This window comes from Maudiozyma barnettii, assembly GCF_903064755.1.
Source record: "Maudiozyma barnettii strain CLIB 1767 genome assembly, contig: KABA2_02, whole genome shotgun sequence".
NCBI classification, from domain to species: domain Eukaryota; kingdom Fungi; phylum Ascomycota; class Saccharomycetes; order Saccharomycetales; family Saccharomycetaceae; genus Maudiozyma; species Maudiozyma barnettii.
Genome location: NW_024545239.1, coordinates 1066153 through 1086960, shown reverse-complemented (window position 1 = coordinate 1086960; position 20808 = coordinate 1066153). Strand labels below are relative to the sequence as shown.

At 32.9% G+C, this 20808-nt stretch overlaps 6 protein-coding genes across 6 annotated transcripts; 4 read left to right on the top strand and 2 right to left on the bottom strand.

Annotated features, from left to right (window-relative positions):
• Window positions 1–198: 198 nt before the first annotated feature.
• On the top strand, window positions 199–978 carry GLC8 (Glc8p; the record flags this gene model as incomplete). Its single annotated transcript, XM_041549144.1, has 1 exon — window positions 199–978. One exon carries the CDS (start codon window positions 199–201, stop codon window positions 976–978), a length of 780 nt encoding a protein of 259 aa, XP_041405078.1.
• Window positions 979–1473: 495 nt separating this feature from the next.
• Window positions 1474–2613, top strand: KABA2_02S10318 (RNA methyltransferase; the record flags this gene model as incomplete). Its single annotated transcript, XM_041549143.1, has 1 exon — window positions 1474–2613. The coding sequence occupies one exon, from the start codon at window positions 1474–1476 to the stop codon at window positions 2611–2613; it is 1140 nt and encodes a 379-aa protein (XP_041405077.1).
• Window positions 2614–3503: 890 nt separating this feature from the next.
• On the top strand, window positions 3504–6779 carry PSE1 (Pse1p; the record flags this gene model as incomplete). Its single annotated transcript, XM_041549142.1, has 1 exon — window positions 3504–6779. One exon carries the CDS (start codon window positions 3504–3506, stop codon window positions 6777–6779), a length of 3276 nt encoding a protein of 1091 aa, XP_041405076.1.
• Window positions 6780–7041: 262 nt separating this feature from the next.
• On the bottom strand, window positions 7042–12393 carry FKS3 (putative 1,3-beta-D-glucan synthase; the record flags this gene model as incomplete). The annotated part of the gene is made up of 1 exon (XM_041549141.1): window positions 7042–12393. One exon carries the CDS (start codon window positions 12391–12393, stop codon window positions 7042–7044), a length of 5352 nt encoding a protein of 1783 aa, XP_041405075.1.
• Window positions 12394–15303: 2910 nt separating this feature from the next.
• SCW10 (putative family 17 glucosidase) lies at window positions 15304–16377 on the top strand (the record flags this gene model as incomplete). The annotated part of the gene is made up of 1 exon (XM_041549140.1): window positions 15304–16377. One exon carries the CDS (start codon window positions 15304–15306, stop codon window positions 16375–16377), a length of 1074 nt encoding a protein of 357 aa, XP_041405074.1.
• A 382-nt stretch (window positions 16378–16759) lies between these two features.
• Window positions 16760–20440, bottom strand: UBP15 (ubiquitin-specific protease UBP15; the record flags this gene model as incomplete). The annotated part of the gene is made up of 1 exon (XM_041549139.1): window positions 16760–20440. One exon carries the CDS (start codon window positions 20438–20440, stop codon window positions 16760–16762), a length of 3681 nt encoding a protein of 1226 aa, XP_041405073.1.
• Window positions 20441–20808: the final 368 nt, after the last annotated feature.

Below are 20808 nucleotides of genomic sequence, written 5' to 3'. Positions count from 1 at the left end.
TAGAAGAAACATAAATAGAAACAGTTTATAAATAAGATATACGTGGAAATTGTGTAAAATATATACATCGGCACTAATATTTATAATTTTTGTTTAACGTGTTTGGGATATATAGAAGATCTACTTCATTAAGGTGTTAAAGTTCAAATTTTTATTTCTTAAGAAAAGAATAGGGGATTAATAACGAATATTTAAACTATGGGAGGTATTTTAAAGAATCCATTAAGCAAAGATGAGGTCAGTCACAAAGATGGCAATGAGAATGTCAGTGAGTTCAGAAAACAAGTGTATAAAAATACGCAATTAAATGCAAAACTCACCTCTGGACAAGGTATCACAACTATGAATAAGCAGTTTGATGGCGATAACATAGAAGATTACCCGAGTGATATGGATGAGAAGGATATAGCTATAAATTCTAAAGGTAACACATTTAGACGTACACCACCAAGTGGTCCTCCGAAAGATGTGCTACAATTGAAGAAAGAAGAGGAAGAGAGATTGCAATGGAACAAGAGAAATTTGGCAGAAAATGAAGTTACAAAACAACAATATTCTGATATTCATATAGATGAACCAAAGACCCCTTACCAAGGGGCTGTTGATCCTCAAGGTGAATATTATAGAGATGATGACGAGGAAGATAATGTTGAGGATAATAATAATGATGATCGTAGTAATAGGGCAGCTGCTTTACCAAATGTGTCTGATTTGGACGATTTTACACTTGGTGAACCAGAATATGACATAAAGGATACTACCGATAATAATGACGTGGAAGTACATATGGCAGATAATGATAACGAAGAGGAAGATATTGAAAGTGAAGATGAATTGGATGAAGGCAAGGCAAAAGAATTAAGACATAAGAAGTTTGAAGAAATGAGAAAGAAACATTACGACCTAAGGGAGATGTTCAAGAACAAAAAGATGCATGAGGAAGAAAACGATGCCAATGTTGATGATAACGAGCAATAAATAATTTCTTCTGTGATTATTAACAGAAATATACGAATGAAACATTTAACTACGTCAAGTCACCACTTTCTAATTGAAAAATTTACGTAATAACTTTTATAAATAACAATTCCAGAAAAGATAATGGGAATGCTAGGGAGCCAAAGTATAAATAGTGGATTCTCTTGAAAGCATAAATGCCAATGAATAGCTTTAGACACGTACCTATGCTGTTTCATATATATCTATACATACGTATATATATATATATATTTGATGTAACAATGATTTGTTCATATCTATTATTACGTACTATAATAAAATATAATTAGGCCGCTGCAAAATTCTGAAAATTTTTTTTCAGTTCAAATTAGAAGAAAATCGATGAGCTTCGAAAGTTAGACGTCATACAGAAATAAAACATATTATATAGTTATTCTTCAATAGTCAAGGAAGACACTTCCATCACATTAGTATCTTATTAACCGTTAAATAACTAAAAGTATAATAACAAAAATGGCTCCAAAGAGAAAGGAAAATGAAACACCAAAGAACAGGTCTAGCAAGAAATTGAAGCTTGACAATAAGACTATCGTTACGAAGAAGAAGAACACGAAGAAAACTCACATCCTAGTAAAGCCAAAAAAGACTCTTCGTGTAGATACCAAGATTTTGAACCATTCGATCTGTGTTCCAACTACTATTTTAAAAAATTGTACCAATTTAGATCAAATAACTCACATCGTGTACCAAATTGCTAAGGCTGCCACTATTTTCAATGTTGGAGAGCTTGTCATTTTAGAACTTGGAGATAGAAAGACAAAACAAAATTCGGACGATAAACAAAGATTATCTGATTCTATGCTAATTGCTTCGTTGTTACAATACTTTGTTACACCGCCCTATTTAGTAAAATCTGTATTTAAGAAACAATATATGAAATATTTTGTTGCAGCTGAAAAATTACCAAGATTAACAGCATTACCATTCATGAGACATTACAATGAGGATGAAGGTAGATATAGAGAAGGGTTAGCTGTAAGGATGGAAAATCCTAGTAACAAAAGTACAAAGGAGTACAAACAGACTAAATATATTAATATTGGTAAAGATGAACTATTGTCATTGAAGACCCAACTGGTTCCTACAAATGTTAGGGTAACGGTAGATGCTGTCGAACGTAAAGTTGTATCACCAGTCGAAGCATACGGAGATTTCGTCGGTGCTCAATCTTCATTTGGTTACCATGTTAGAGTTACAAAGAACTTCGGTTCGATATTCACAGATTGTTCTTTCCCAAATGGTTATTCTCAATGTATTTGGGCCAATTCTGGTGATTTTTTCTACGATGAACAAGAGAAAAAATATTCTAAAGTTGAAACTAAAGTACCTCGGATAACAAAAATTGTTAAACCAGAAACAAATGAGAATGACAGTTCGACGACAACACAACCGGCTAACTTATTGATCGTGTTCGGCAAATGGTATGATATCAAGAAGAGTTTTGATGAATCCAAGGATCAATTCGAAGGCTGTGACGGTGCACATCAATTCTTTGATGGTCAGATCGAAATGCCAGGTGCATCCCCACAAGGAAATATCTGCATTGAGGACAGCTGTATGATCACTCTCTCAGTACTTGATGCCATGGAATGAAGCATTAAATGATAATAACATCTGCCATCTGCCATCGGCGCTTTTAATTTCATAATTATATATTATATTTTACAACTTCCACACTCACCCACTGTAATATCATATCAAATAGATACTCTAAGTAAATCAAACCACTTCGTAACTGATAATATGTTCCAACTCTCGACGTAACTTGACATCAGCAGTTTTTACTGTCATGGAACCTGCTCCCTAGTCGTATAGCGCGATAATATTCATCTGCAAAACAAATATTTTTTTTTTCTGCGAAAGAAAAATTGAAGAAAAATTCGCTAACAAAAATTTAGAATTCGAAAAGAAGAACGCTGCCAAGGGCCAACAGGAATTGGGAAAACTGAAACAATAAGAGATGTGAGAAACGCTTGTGAGTCTTTGACAACCTGATAGTTATGATCTGGTCTTAAGTTTTAATGCTTGGCTCTATGAATCGTTGTGTATTTCAATTTAAATAAATATATATATATTGAATATACTATTCTATTATTCTTGAATTTTGTCGAATTTTACCAAATAACGCATTGGATATAAAGTGAAATTTGAGACCGTCAAACGTTGTAATTTTATTTTAGGATCAAGAGAAGGCAAAGGCTAAAAAAAGTGAAAAAAAACCCCATCCACAAATTCCATTGAATTTGCCAAAAGAATATAACCGTTGTTACATTTCTTTACACTTAATTCACTTCGTTTCTAGGATCTTCGTTTTACTGAATAATTTAAAGAAATTTTATTATTGCTATTTTTTGTTTCGAAAATTTACAATACAGTATACAAATAATCAAAAAAGGTAGACATATCCAACTTTTTAATAGTTAGATAACGCCTTACACTTAAATTATTATTATAATTTTCTAATCATTTTGCAGTTATCCAATATGTCTGCATTATCGGAAGAAATTAATACTACATTAATAGAGATCATCCAAGGCTTCGCCTCACCAAATAATGAAATACGTTCTGCAGCTGAGACTAGATTAAACCAGGATTGGATTACAGCTGTAAATATTGAAGTATTACTGATATTTTTAGCAGAACAGGCCGCATTCTCTCAAGATCTCACAACTGCTGCTATATCTGCAGTCCTCTTCAGAAAACTAGCTTTAAGAGCACCACCTTCATCTAAGACAGTTATCATTGCGAAGAACATCACACATATTAGTGAAAATGCATTGACTCAAATAAGAGCCACTTTATTGAAGGGATTCATGTCTGAGAGACCAAAGGATATAAGGCACAAATTGTCAGATGCTATTGCTGAGTGTGCTCAAGATGAATTACCAGAATGGACAGAATTATTACAAGCATTAGTGGAATTTCTAAAGAATACAGACCCATTCTTTAGAGAGTCGAGTTTTAGAATTCTTGCATCAGTTCCACATTTGATCAACGCTGTCCCAGTTGAAAACATTATTCCAATTTTTGAATCTGGTTTCACCGATGACAATGATGAAGTAAAAATATCTGCGGTAACTGCATTTGTTGGTTACTTTAAGATCTTACCAAAAAAACATTGGTCTAAGATTGGTGTTTTATTACCAAGTTTATTAAACAGTTTACCAAAGTTTTTAGATGATAACAAGGACGATGCTTTAGCTTCTGTATTTGAATCATTAATTGAATTAGCTGAACTGGCTCCAAAATTATTCAAAGATATGTTCGACCAAATCATTCAATTTTCAGATATTGTGATTAAGAATACAGATCTGGAGACACATGCTAGAACCACTGCTTTAGAGTTACTTACAGTGTTCAGTGAGAATGCTCCACATATGTGTAAGTCAAATGGTAATTATGCTCAATCTATAGTCACAAATACTCTGTTAATGATGACCGAAGTCTCTATCGACGACGACGAGGCTGCTGAATGGCATGAAGCAGATGATACCGAGGATGATGAGGAGGTCACCTATGATCATGCTCGTCAAGCTCTAGATCGTGTCTCATTAAAGTTAGGTGGTGAGTTCTTAGCACCAACTCTTTTCCAATACTTACAACAAATGGTAGGCTCTTCCCAATGGAGAGAAAGATTTGGTGCCATGATGGCATTGTCCTCAGCAGCAGAAGGTTGTCAAGATGTTTTAATTGCAGAAATTCCAAAGGTATTGGATATGATTATTCCTTTAATTTCTGACCCACACCCAAGAGTTCAGTACGGTTGTTGTAATGCTTTAGGTCAAATTTCAACTGATTTCAGTCCGTTGATCCAAAGAACTGCTCATGACAGGATTCTACCCGCTTTAATATCTAGATTGACTTCTTCCTCTATTGATAGAGTCCAAACTCATGCAGCAGCAGCATTGGTCAATTTCTCTGAACAAGCTGACCAAAGTATTTTAGAACCTTATCTGGATAGTCTGTTAAATAACTTATTGATTTTATTGCAAAGTAACAAATTATATGTCCAAGAACAGGCTCTAACTACTATTGCATTTATTGCAGAGGCTGCTAAGACTAAATTTATCAAATACTATGACACATTAATGCCTTTGCTATTGAATGTTCTAAAGACAGATAACAGCGATGATAACGGTGTGTTGAAGGGTAAATGTATTGAGTGTGCTACTTTGATTGCTGCAGCTGTCGGTAAGCAAAAATTCTCTGAACACTCTCAAGAATTAATTAACCTATTATTAACCCATCAAAATAGTTTAATAGATGAAGACGATTCCATTAGATCATATTTAGAACATGGTTGGGGTAGAATTTGCCGTATCTTAGGCGACGATTTTGTTCCATTACTACCTATTGTCCTACCACCTTTATTAGAAACAGCTAAGGCCACTCAAGATGTCAGTCTGATTGAAGAAGAGGAGGCAGCTGACTTCCAAAAATACTCTGATTGGGATGTGGTTCAAATCCAAGGTAAGCATATTGCTATCCATACATCAATCTTAGACGATAAAGTTTCAGCAATGGAACTACTGCAATTATATGCTAGTATTTTGAAGACCAAATTTGCAAATTATGTTAAAGATGTTTTAACTGAAATTGCAATTCCATCTATTGATTTTTACTTACATGATGGTGTTCGTGCTACGGGTGCAACTTTGATTCCTGTGTTATTATCATCTATCGTCGGCGCTGTAGGGTTACAAAATGAGGATGTTATGCAGTTATGGAATGTCGCATCCGCTAAATTAATTGGTGGTATTTCTACAGAACCTATGTTAGAAATTACTCAAGCATACCACAGTGCATTGGTTGATAGTATTGCCATTATGCAGTACACTAAATTAGCACCTGAACTTCCAGGCCAATATGCGAAAGGTGTTCAAAACAATCTTTCCGATATATACGAAAGAGTTAAACAACGTCACAGTGAAGCTGACGAGTATAACGAAGAGGTTGATGATGAATTTGATGTATTTTCTGACGAAGATTTGTTGGATGAAATTAACAAGTCATTAGCAGCCGTAATGAAATCTTCAAGTGAAGAATTCTTACCACAACTTCAATCGCTGTGGCCATTAATCCATACTTATTTGATTGAGACAGAAGTTATACTGGTACTATTTGCTTTGGTTGCCCTTGGTGACATAATTCAATATTATGGTGAATTGACAGCTTCATTTAAAGATTCTTTTATCTCCACAGTTCTTACATATTTAGTTTCCCCTGATCCACAAATTCGTCAAGGTGCCGCATATGTTATCGGAGCTTGTAGCCAATATGCCCCAAATACATATGGTGATGTATGCATATCTGCATTAAATACATTAATTCAAGTAATTCAAATTCCTGATGCTAAAACTGAAGAAAACCAAACTGCCACAGAGAACAGCAGTTCTTCCATTGCAAAATTATTATATGCATTCAACTCAAATATCCCTAACGTGGATACATATATATCTAGTTGGTTCAAATCGTTACCTACAACCGTGGATGATGAAGCTGCAGCTTTTAACTATATATACTTGGGTCATCTAATAAATTCCAAGAACCCTGTAATTTGCGAGCATTCTAACATCCCAAATATTGTTGAAGTTGTGATCCAAGCACTACATCATAAGTCAATCACTGGTAAGAATGCAGAGACAATTACCACTTCTGTGAAACAATTATTAGGTACACTACCACCAAATGAGGCCATGGGAATGTTAGAACGGTATCCTGCTGAATACATGCCTACAATTCAAGCCTGGTTTTCTTAAACCAATCCTAATCAATTCTCTGTACATTGACCCATCCTGAATCATTATTATTATATTTGGGTATGGGTACCATCTGCATCTGTTATATAGATTTTAATATTGCTCTTTCATTCAACAATTCAATTTGTTATTTTTATTTAGATTACACCAATATAGAAGTAACATTTAAACCTATTTAATGTTCAAGGAAGTATATAGCAAATTTCTAAAAAGGATGGATAATTAGTATGTCATGACTTTTGATTTTGAGAAATTCAAAATTCTACATCACAGTTTTAAAAGGTATCAATTTAGGCGTCGTTCTGAGAATATAGGAAGGAGCATTTGACCCTGTGTCATTATTATTTTGACTGTTCGGTTGAATCAATACTTCAAATGGAGTATCAATAAGATGCTTGTCAAAATCCGGTATATATTTATAACCCAGTATAGGGGCCAGAATTAGACCTAACATCAGTATCAGATTAAAGATGTAAAAAACAAAATACTTTTGAACCGTTCTATTCCTCCATTTTATTTGTTTTTTAGTGTGTAATTGTTTGTTCCATACAACATGTCTTGGTTTGAGCCAAAATAAAACAATGGAGTGCCAGTAATCAATAAAAGGAACAAATAGTAATGGAGTCTGAAAATAAAGTAAAAAATGACCTAAGAAAAAATCAGCGCTAAAATACGAAGATTCCATAACTTTAACAACGTATTCTCTCATCGGTTGTAGAATAATGTTCCAACCTAGTCCAGTACGATACCACTTCCCATTCCACCACGCCAGATGAGATTTGTCACTTTTGAATTCACGAGTTAAAAATACTAAGGTTACTATTCTGAACAGCAATAGTTGGAGATTTATAGACGTGATAAATAATATCAAAGTTCTTGAAAATGCCAATCCCTCCAAAAACCACATTAATTCAAATGACATAATGTGAAAAATAATTGAAGAGGCATGCGCAATGAATGCAATAGTGGCACCAGTATTAGCGTTGCAACATAATATAATAGGTCCACAAATGAACGAGACAAAGAATAGATTTAATAGGATTGCCATATTTAGAATGATTGGTAACAATGACACCAAAAGTAATCTCACAACAGAATTCGTTGGAAGAGGATTTTTTACACCTGTTTGTGCATTTATAAATGAATAAGCAAAGAAATTGCAAACAAACACAAATAAAGGAATCAACAGTTCTGGAAACAATACATTCCAAAAATTAGCTCTTTTGGCATCGTCTCTACCTTTTTCTGATGAATCTGTTATCAAGAGCTTCTTGTAACCAGTAAAACGGGCTCTTGCAGTTTTGACATATGTAGCCCATGATTCCCTTCTATATCTTGAATTTCCTGAAGATAACCAGAATAAAAAATTCCTATAATCTATAAAGAATTCAGAAAAAGAAAATTGATGAGGGTTGAAAATAAATGGAGCAAAACAAAGTGATATCACAGTCAACCAAAACCACAGTAATGCTGGATGCCAAATTGATGCCGTCGCAAATAATAACATTAAAAAAATTTGCAACCCTGAATAGATAGAAGTTGTAACAAATTTGGAATACAAGTCAGAAAAATTAACCCTTGTTATCGCAAAGCCTCTTCCAGTCGAAATATATTTTGCTCCCCCAAAAGTTAAATCAGTTAATAAAGCATTCGAATATATTTGACAGACAAATACCTCAAACAATGGTGCCATCGAAAATATATGGTGTAGGAATCTAATAAATGCTTTTATTATACCTTTCTCAAGCAATTCTTGAATAAGTAGGGGGGCAAATGCAATGAAGAAAACAATAAATATGGATAAGACAAAGATTGACACCCAATGAAGTGCTGGGTCAATATTATAACACCCAATAGGTCGTTGTAAATCTGTAAGAACTGAGTGTTTTACTTTGTAACAATGAACAGTTTCATAACTTAATGAACCTAAATTTAGTAATAAAAGGAAAAACAGATGTAAAGACATTGAAATAAACAAATTATTCAAATGAAATCCTGGATGTGCATAGAAGAAAGTAAGGAATCTATCCATGGGTAATTGTGTCCCCAAATAATAATATTCCCTTGACAATAATTGCTCACCCATTCCAGCACCAATTTTTGTAGTAAAATTCAAGATAGAACTAAAGCCTAGGTCACGTCCTTTCCCACACTGGTAATAGTCGCTATGTTTTATTCTTCCGCCACGACACAACGCATTCATACCAGCATATATATCTTCATTTAGGTGCAATCCTTTCTGGGCTTTTGACAGACCACCTCTTGTGGTCATGAATATAGCATTAATAAAATCTGGATGACCATAATGTAACTTTCCATCGATTTCTGCCAAGGTTCTGGCAAATAATGTCCCAAATGTTTGTTCTTTCCCGGCCGCTATATCACCTAGTACACCTATGTTTTCCGAGAATATATATTCTCTTGCTCCAAGAATTGCAATTGGAGCTGGTTCCTCTTCATATTGAATACCAGGAATATATGGGACCGGATTTTCAAGGTCCAATTCATCAAATTCACTCAGCAAAGATCTTATTTTGAGGCATTCTTCTAAGTAGTTATCTTGATTGGCATCGACTACCTGTATATACTCTCCGCGGTAAAAAATGATAGCATTGTTTTGGTTGTCAGATTTACCGTCTCCGAGGATTGGATTTCCGGATAGACGAATTTTAAAAATGGGTTCCCTCAATCTTGTTTCATTATTCATTTCAGCGAATCCGTTCGTCAAACAAGAATAATAGATGGGTTGATTTGATATAGGATCCTTTTCAATCGACAGATAAGATATATGTATGTTTGGGTACGACTTTAATAATACTTCCGTGTCCAATATCTCTTCTTTTGAGAATTGAGTATATCGTTGCATTGCAACTAACATGCGAAATTTACGATTCGCAACATTTTCTAAACAATTTTCAAGAGCATCAGAGTCATTATTGAAATATTCTAACAAAGATGGATTTTCAATTCTTTGCAATAATTTAATTGCTTTTCCATAATTCATAAACCCTGAAATTGTTCGATACAAGGTTTGAGTTCTTAACGATGCCCATAATCTAGTTCTAAGGGTATATGACGTATCTGAAGATTTAAATCCAAAAAGTTCAAGAGGAAGCTCATTAATTTTATCTTGGACTAATTTTTCAGCGTCACGGTATTCTTCTTTATTTAAAAAAGTGTTAGTATTTTCAGAGGATGCAGTGTTACTGGATTCTGTAATTATTTTAGATTGACCATCGTTTTCTAGCTTCATTTTCACCTCGTTCTCGATGTTTAACAACTTTGTATCCCGAACAAAGTAACTCCATTCGGATGGATGAAGATGTTTCAAATACTCCAGCACCGTCATTCTACTTCCAGATGATTCTTCCTTGATTATTTCTTTTAAACTCAGAATGATTTTTTCAGAATAGTGTGGCACAATGACGGTAAATGATGGCATATATTCAATTGGTATAGGTTCAGATATAGGAGTAGATAATGATTGTGCAAAAAATGATATTCTTCTTTTAGCCTCTGAATTCTTTGGGAAAAATTCCATTGATTTATATGTTGAATCATCCTGCGCAACGAAAAATGTAGGGGAACGTAATGTTTTACTGTCAAGTAAGGTTGAATCCATTTGTTGATAAAGTAATCTTTGGATATGCTCTATTGAAAGTAAATGTTCACGGTACATCGATATTATAATTGCGTTCCATATTTGAGAAACTAATAACTTTGATTTGAATCTAGCATTCTTTTCGACAGTAGATATGATCTTTGAATAAATTCTTTTGGGTAACCTAGAATATATATTCTTCCAAGGTGTAAAAATAGATGTTCCTAACGATAAAGATAATAATAAGGAAAAGATACAATTGCAAATGATATACCACAAATATGTATCTAAGAAGAATAAACAAAGATCACATAACAACATTAATACCAGTGTAACCTGGGCTTGCCAAACACATAGTGATTTACCGAATATTGCATCACCCCCACACCTTGAAAGATCCATAGTAGACAAGACCCTTATAGGGTCTCTAAGTGATAATGTAAGGAAAAAATAAGATTCCAGATATTTTGCTAAAAAGACAAATATCCATAATCCAATAGAGAACCATTTACTTCTACCAGTTAATTTCGGAAATGATGCAGTAAAAGTTTGTGACGATATGTAACGTCGCTTCTGTACACCCTTCTTGAGATAAGACCCGAAGAAACCACCCAATGGACGAATTGAAAATAATAGTGTGGTTATCAGTGATATAATGAACTGAATCATTGAAACGATATATGCGGATTTCGAATGAGTATGTAAATCAAAGAATCCAAAAATGTAAATTGATGGGCAGAAATTAATAAGTAAACAAAATATCAACCCCGTCATTCTTGTTGATAAATGTTGAGCTCCTGGCCAACGTCTTGGAACAAAACTCCATTCAAATATTGTAGCAAATATCTGTACAAGACAAGTTATAGTTCCACCAAATGCCATTACTGAAAGTCTTGATTGATACGTAGGTTGATTATTCAATAATTGAACATAATTCATTGTGTACAAAGTTGGTGAGTTAAAAGAAGTAAATATCCAAAAAGGTGTAAAATGAATCAACCAAAATCTATTAAAATTTGTAAAACAATGCATCCAACTTCTTCTTTCCTTATAAGTCTTATAAAAAACTTTTGACCAAGTAACATTTTTTAAAGAAAGATATCTGTCCCCTCGTGGAATATCTACTAATCTTTCAGAAGTCTTTAAAACAATTCTTTCAATTCCTTCTGGATACCAGAATAATTGATTCACATCATCATAACCGATTATGTCACGGTGATCATTCTCTCTTTTAATCCATTCTCCATTAGAATTTTTTTTATAAATTTGTTGTTTTAAAAATGTGTACAATGGAGTAATAATGTCATTAAGATAACTGTACTCTTCTATTGTTTGATTCGAATTAGATATTGTTAGTGAATTATCATAGTCCAATGCACATTTAAATATAAAACAAATACATTCAGGTGCAAAACGTACTTGATTCGCTTCTCCCCAACAAAGTAAATAAAGGGCAATTTGTCTAGCCATCTGTTTTGATGTCAATTGTTTCATATTCGACTTCCATTTGTAATCAGCTGTCTTTAAATTATTTTCATTTTCTAATTGATCTCTTGTTAACCCAATCTTTGGATGATTATCTTCAAATTCTTTCTCTCTTTCCTTCCATTCTTCTAATTGTTGATTAATTGAGGTTCCTCTCTTTTTTGCAAATTTAAAATTTCTCTTTCTTGATTCTCCAGTTAATTTCATATTTTGAAAACCAATTTCATCGTCCAGATCTAATTGAGCAGCAAAATACCATTTTCTATAATTCGAATTTTCGCCACCGATATATGATACATGTAAAGATAGCAAAGCCGTATATGTAGTAGTTCTACTTGCTCTTGAGTCCAACTGTGCTAATAAATGATGATACATATTCTCCTTTGATGATTGTTGGAAACCAAACCTTTCAGCCAATTCATCAAATATTTGTCTCAATTCAGCAGTGGTCACTGGCACTTCATCATCTTGACACCACGCAGGATAATCAATATCACTCAATGAAGGGTTTGGACTATTAATATCCATTTTGGTTTAGAAGTGACAGTATCTTTTGGCAAATCTAACCTCCCAGATATTATTACTTTTAGGTCAAATTTTTTACCTAAACTTTAATTCTTAAACCAAATCTAACCTTTCTATCAGTTCTTACTTAGACCAAATTGATGTAAAAGGGTCTATTATAATAAATAGATAAAAGAAGATGTCTCATAACTTACAACTCTATATTTAAATACTTATCAATCTAAAATAGTGACATAGTAGTTGAGAATAAAAACTGTCTATGTGTCCTAACTCGCCTCGGCGGCTAACTCGCTTACTTTTCTTGAACCCCCCTTATTTTTCTTTCTCTTGCCAACTTTCTAGCTGTTTTCGTGCAACCACCGAGATATATATTGAATTTTAAGGGAAATACACAAAATGGTTTTTTATAAAGTAGTAGTAATATATAAAATAATCAGCGAGAAAGAAATATAATGTTTCTTATAAGAGGTATATGTGAGTTAAAACATGTGGCTATTAAAGTATTCTCTCGCCTCAATCACCGAGACAGTACCTTTAGGAAAACTACAATGTTACCACATATATAAATCTTGATTATACTACTAACTAAGATTAATCGCTGATAATGAGATATTAGTTGGTAATCCTTTTTAAAAAAGGTGTTTATATATGTATATTCTCAATATTCATCCAAGTGGTAAAATATTACATGACAATACTATGTTATCTTCATTATTCTTAAAATTTCTGTATAGAAATATGAAATTTTTCGTTTCTTTCATTTTTTAATTATTCTTCAGCCTCTTTTCCTTCCAAGAAATGCCAAGCCTTTTTCTTTGTTTGAGTTTTTACTTGATTCGGTTGTTATATGCACAATTATTTTTCTACGCTAATTTTCTAGAATCATTTTCGGAGATATTGCACTTTAAAGAAAGGGCCGTACAACATTGGGGATAGAAGAAAATAATGAATATAACCATCATTTCTAAACAATAGTAAATGATACCACGCCTGTATAATATAGTTACAAATAGTAAACAAGTTAGCACATGTGATGGTTAAGTTTTAAAACAAATTGTATCTACAGAGTTCCGATAAAATAATAATAAAAAAATACATTTGAAAGATTACGATTAGTTTGCATTATTCTTTAAGCGATAATGTCTAGAACATCTACGAAACAATGACTTGTATAATATACAATGTTTAATCCTGGGAGAGATATCTGTTTCGTTTGACACTATACTTGTTGTCTAGATAGTATTATCCCTAAAGAGTAAACACTCGTTAAGTATACAAGTTTCATACATATGCCTATATTTTATGAAAGATACCTCATTTGTTTTTGAAAAAGGCTAAGCCTCACCTTTAGGTTTTGCTCATTACATAGTTCATTGAAGCTGTTTGACAGCTGTTATGTTAAGCTCGAAGCTTCTTTATAACTATTACCGTAATGCTTGATTTTAACATTTTATACACCAAACAAATGAAAAAACACAAACAAACGTCATTAATATTCTTATTTCATTCTATATAAGTTATTTTCCTAAACAGGGATAATAATTGGAATGCAACCTTTAATTTTGTAAGAACTACATCAATTTGACGAAAGACACCACCACTAAACTTCTAACGATTTAATCAGTAATACATTTTCTTCTCTTAGTAATTACTTTCAATTTATTAATTTAAAAGAATATTAAAAAAAAATTACATCAAAATAATGTGAATTCAGTAACTACAAACCAACCAACCATGACTTTCTGGCGGGGTTTCCCCCACCGCGCTCATCTACTTCCATTCCTTATTCACTATATCCGATGTTAAACAAGATGAACTGAACTGAATGAAATATAAATCAATAAACTGTAAGAGAGAGACGCGTCTTCCCAATTAGAACATATTTCGCGATATCTAACATAACAAAAAATATATATATGTACATTAACAGTAGTTACCTAAACTAAACCGCCATGGAAATTACATCAAAATTGCTACGCCTCACTCTTTTTCTCTGTCATTTTTTTCATTTTTTTCGTATCATCCATCACAATAAGAACAAAGTAGAAACGAGCGCGCCTCCGCTTTAATTCACACACACAAATCAATTTCTTTATCTCTTTTCTATGAAAATAATGTACAAAGACATATATATAAATTTTCGCGTATGGTTTTCATAGATCTCTCCACTTTCTCTTTAAAGAATGGCAGTAACTTTGAAAAAAAAGAGAGGAAGAGAGAAAAGGCAGGGAAAGAAAGTAAAATGAAATATTTATACGCGAAAAACACAACTAAATTGTTTATATAATTCGCTCTAACCCATTATTATATTCATCCTTTCTTCATCAATCATGTCGCAGGTTTGTTTCAAAAGAGGCAATGAGTTCGACTTTAACGATATATTCGTGGATTTACTATACACAAGCCCATTAACAAGTGAACTCTCTCTACTTGTATACAATATAGGTAAAAATTAAACTAAATAAATGTCTCCGTTGTCGTAAAAACATATTTTGGTGTAATTACCTTGAGGGTCCTCTCATTTAATTTCTATATTTTGGAAAACAATGAAAAACAAAATAAATATCAATATGTCAGTAGTAACTACGTTTATTTTCTTTTAAAAAGTCGCATTTCGTGGATAGAAATCAACCATAATATTATATATATATACATATATAATGATATGAATTATATTACTAATTTTTATTAATGTAATTTTTTACTCTTTTCCTAATGTCTTTCAGGTTATTTTAATTATTTCATCATTATTATTCTATTGTTTCACAAAAATTGTACACATATATAGCTGTATTTATTTCTTTATTACAAAAAATAATAACATATTTCCATCCTAACGTGAATTCCAACAATAACAACATATTGCTGTAACTCCACAAGTCACTCATTCGGGAAAAAATAATAAATAAAGCAATGCGTTTATCAAACCTAGTCACCCTTTCTTTGATGGGTGTTGCCTCAGCTGCTCCAGCTCGTCACCATCAACACATCGAAAAGCGTGATGCCGTCACCACTACCGTTAAGACTCAAGTCACCGTCACTCAAGGTATCACCGGCCAAACCAATGCACTATTACAAGAAGACGCTGTTGTCGGTACTACCGCTGCTGCTGCTGTTGCTGTTGCTGCCGCCGCCGGTACTACCTCTACTTTAGAACCATCTTCTGCTGCTGGTTCTTCCTCTAGTTCAGGTTCCTCCCCATCTTCTTCTGTTACCGCTGGTAACGCCAAAGGTATCACTTACTCTCCATACGCTTCCGATGGTACTTGTAAATCTGCTAGTGACGTTGCCTCTGACTTGGCTCAATTGACCAGCTATGGTATTATTAGATTATACGGTGTCGACTGTAGTCAAGTTGAAAATGTTCTAAAGGCTAAGGCCTCTTCTCAAAAGTTGTTCCTAGGTATTTACTACGTCGATCAAATTGCTGATGGTGTCTCTACCATTAAGAATGCCGTCGAATCCTATGGTTCTTGGGATGATATTTCCACTGTCTCCGTCGGTAATGAATTAGTCAACGGTGGCGAAGCCTCCACTGCCCAAGTCGGTGAATACATCTCTACTGCTAGATCTGCTTTAACCGCTGCAGGTTACACTGGTTCAGTTGTCTCCGTTGATACTTTCATTGCTGTTATCAACAACCCAGATCTATGTAATTACTCCGATTACATGGCTGTTAACGCTCATGCTTACTTCGATGAAAACACAACTGCCGAAAATGCTGGTCCATGGGTTCTAGAACAAATTCAAAGAGTTTGGACTGCTTGTGGTGGTAAGAAGGATGTCTTGATTACCGAATCTGGCTGGCCTTCTCAAGGTCAAACTTATGGCCTTGCTGTTCCATCTGAAGCTAACCAAAAGACTGCTATATCTTCTATTGAAGACACTTGTGGTTCTGCTACTATTCTATTCACAGCTTTCAACGATTACTGGAAGGCTGATGGTGCTTACGGTGTTGAAAAATACTTCGGTATTCTATCTGATTAAATTTAATTAAATCTAATATAGATTTCAAATTTTCTTTCTCTTTCTTTATGTGCAATGCAACGCAAAAATATTATATTATTACTAATATTTCGGGATACTATTTTTACAAATTAATAATGTAACGGTTATTGGTAATTGTCTCCATTTTAACTTAAAAATGAAATATTCTACTCTTATTTATGTACTAAAATCAATAAATACATTTTTTTAAAAAAAAACAAGAATAAAATAAACAATGATACCAAATAAAATTGTAAAATATTTAGGAAGTGACTATTTTCGAGTTAAAATTTTCTATCTAGATAGACTCACCAGAATGTTTTATCAAATATTTGCTATAATTTATAAAGATATATATAGATATATATTATTTAGGTTTTAGCTAATTTTTAATTACCATAGGTCTATCCTGTGAATTATGAGATCTCAACCTATCTGGGTGATCCATGAATATAGTATCAAGATTAGACATAACATCGAAAAGTACAATATCTTGTAATTCTTCTTCAGAATAATTTTGAAGTGATTTAAAGGATTTACCTTGAGCCGTCGTGAATAATATCCCTAACTTAATCCTTGAAAATTCCTTTTGACCTAAACCAAATTTTTTATGTAATCTATCTCTAGTATCGGCGAATTTTTCATTCGGAATCAAGTTGAATAAGAATGATATTCCGTGTTTATTATCCATATCTTTGAAATATTGAGAAACAACCACTAAATGACCATCATTCTCTGGATTATTCATATATCTCAGAGAATCTGGAGTAGGTGACACTGATGGTCGATCGCTTATATTACTGACACTTTCTTCAATATCTCTCAATTGTTTACTCACAGTACCAACATTTTCATAATTATCAAATTTCTTAAACAATTCCAATTCATCTGGGAGAATTCGCCCAAAAATTAAGAATTGTTTAGATATTTTTTTGAATAATGTATCCCTAGAGAGAACTCCTTGAAATTCAAAGTCGTAATTTGTCCACAGTAGAATTTTACTTTTCTCTTCATCATTGAAACCTATTTTCTGTTGAATTTTATCTAAAAATTCTGCTACTGAACAATTCCCAGCAACTTCAAATTCATGGCTTTGATAATGTATGTAACTATCCTTTAACCAATAAAATTTAATAGGTCTTAAATGTTCGAATTCCTTCAATGGAATAGATAATTCTTCATATTGGAAAGGAGGAATACTATTACAATTGTAATCCTTCATTAAATAATCGTTTAATGTTGATCTTGAATTTAGAGGGAAACGACCATTACTATAAATTGCAAATATTTTTAAATACTCTGGTTCAATACCCGTCTTCTTAGAAACAACTTCGGCCAATTCAAAATATTTAATATTTGAATGGATCCATATGTCAAATTTCGTTGATGCAGTTGATGATACTAATTTATTATTATTTGGTATTTCAGGAATATCTCCTTCTTCGCTAACAGTGTAATCATCATCTGAATTACTAATCTTGGAGAATCTTAAATTCACTCTATGTTCTAAGAAATTGTAATATTCCAATAGGTTCCCATAAAATGGGGACTCTGCTGAATACTGTCTGATATCTTGACTGTTTCTTATTTCAAATGTTATTATATCACCTAATCCAATTTCAGAATTGTAAAACTGGGATTGAAGAGATAATGGATTAATATTACCTATATTTATCTCTTCAAATAAACTTAAACGCTCAATATCTTTTGCCTCACAGTTACTTAACTGTAAGACAATATATGCGAGCTTTGCAATCGTATCCGCTTCTTCTACCGCTACATAACCAAATCCTGATAATAGTTGCTTCTGTACTTCAAAACGTTTAATGAAAACTAAACGTTGAGACCTTTGTTTAATATTGTTCACGAATGAAGGGTTTTCATCCAATTTGGAAATATAAGAATCAATATTGGCCCTAATTTTATCAATAAGGTTGTCTGTTATATCGTCAAAATTCACAATATTGTTCGTTTTTAATGAATTCAGAAATTGAAGATCTAAGTATGGTTCCTCAACATACATATCAATAGAAGAATAAGATTCATCACCTTCGTTTTCTAGTGCTGTCTCTAAGGTCATATCTCCATCATCCATTTTCAATAGGTCGCATAATCTGATCGTATTATTCTGTCTAGTACCCATTTTCCAGTACCTAACGTTTTGGTTGGTCGGAATATTCAAAACATCTTTAATTTGTTCACATAGAGTTTTAATTTTAGTGGTTCTCTCAATTTTTAATGACAAGGGCTGCTCTTTATTGTTTGTTAAATCTTGGTATGAAAATTTTAGCAGTTCATTGGGTATCGGATCTAAACCATGATAATTAATAAAATTTTTAAGGTTATAAATAACCAGTGTAACATAAAGATGAGCCTCTCTAATTTCTTTTTCCCTTTTTTCTCTTTCTGCAAGTTCTGCCTCTACTTGATCAATAACATGCTGAGGTACATCCGCTTTTGTTACAGGTTGTAATAATTTATCTTCCATATCGCTTCTGATATATACCAACATATATGCACTAGTATGACGGTCTAAAAGATATGCTTGGTATCTCTCACGGGTCATGGTTCTTATTTGTTCTTCTGGTAATCTATTTAAACCAAAGTTCTCTTCAAATACTTGAGATTTGGTTACTCTCCACACTCTTTCATCGTCAAATCTAAACCATTTATCATCTGTTCCTGGTTTAATCATTGTATAATAATGACCTGTTGAAATATCACCAGCATGGACAAGTACCCCATGTAGATTATAAGTTACCGGTCCATTTTGTTTACTATCCTTATCCAAGAAGTTTGAAAGATCAATAGATTCAGGAAATTCATATCTATCATTAATTTTCATTAATTGATCATAATTAAAGTCATATTCAAATCGCTTTAATTGTAAATGTAAAACCGGAGGGAGATATTCGAATATTACACCCTTTTCAGCATCTTGTAGTCCATAATCTTGGGCAGCATATTGATTCTCACCATTCATAAGCTCTAATTCTGTATAAGATTCGAACGATTCAGCCAAATTTTTCATATTCTTCACATTCATTTGCAAATCCCAAAAATCTTCTACCCTAGATGATTCATAATCCACATTAATACATTTAATAAATGACTTCATCTTACCAACAAACATTTCATTCAATTCTCCCTCTACTGGTGTATTTTTCATTTTATTTTCTAATCTATCCATTAAGATTCGATTTAATTCTTGTACATCATGTTGTGTAAACGCATCACCACTATCCCAACCAAAAGACCTTGTTAATTCTAAAGTATCTAATGGATCATCCGATACTTGTAATTGATAAAATGCTTTTTGTAATGCTAGAGGAACACTATTATTTGGTGATTCATTATCTGTTGGAATCTCATAAACTAATTTTCTAAAATATTTTGTGAAAAAATATGATTGTAAAAGAGAATTTAAGTAGCATGTTGCACCTTGATTCTTGAAACCAACATAACCTGTGACTTTTTTAGAATCGTAGTTTAAAAAATTATGCCATAACACACCAGTAGGATCCCTTAAGATCCGTACATATACCGTAACATTTAATCGTCCATCTTTTAACAACGGGCTGTTTCTAGTCTTTGTAGGATACTTTAAATGATTTTGATCTATATAATTAGCAAACCCCCAATCTGTTTCGGTGGCGTTAAATCTATGATGGGATCGATTAATAATATTAATATCATTATCTTCATCTGGTCTGGATAGAACTATAGCAAATTGTGCACAACAATTCCAATTGTTATTATCGGCTTGATTCTCCTGGTCGGTTATTAAAGAATGTGGTTCTAAATAAATGGCAATACCTTTGTTTCTATTTCCATTCGGGAAAAGTAGAACATCCCATTCAAATTCACCAATCTTGAATCTTGGTGAACTATATTTTCCTTCTTTTAAAGAAAACCAATCGTCTATTTGCCATGTAAAAGATCCTTCTAATTCTGTTTCTTCTTCCGGTAAAGGGGGTAATACTTCCTCAAATGTTTTATTCAACTCCACAGGTTCAATTAAGATGTTACCAAGTACTGTTGTTTCTGGTTGATCATCAGACATTCTAATACTTTTTTTGGTATCTTCCTTATGTAGCTTTCCGTCTTGTGTAAGAGTCTTCAGAGAATATCTTTTTTGTAACGATATACATTTTCTATATCAATCAATAAGTTAATTTCCTTAAATTAATAATGTCCCGCTAATAGAATTACATAAAGCCTCTGAAATACCGTAACTAACTCTGCGTAGGTATATTTTCTTTTGTCCGATATGGAAACCCTAATGTCTGTCAACACAGAAAGTCCACATGTATCGCGTTGTGAGAACATAGGGCTTAAATTTTTGAATATATACTATTATTTAGATAATTGACGCAGAACGGTGACAGAGGAGATACATTCAAACTGTTTATAAATAGCTTTACAGTTTGT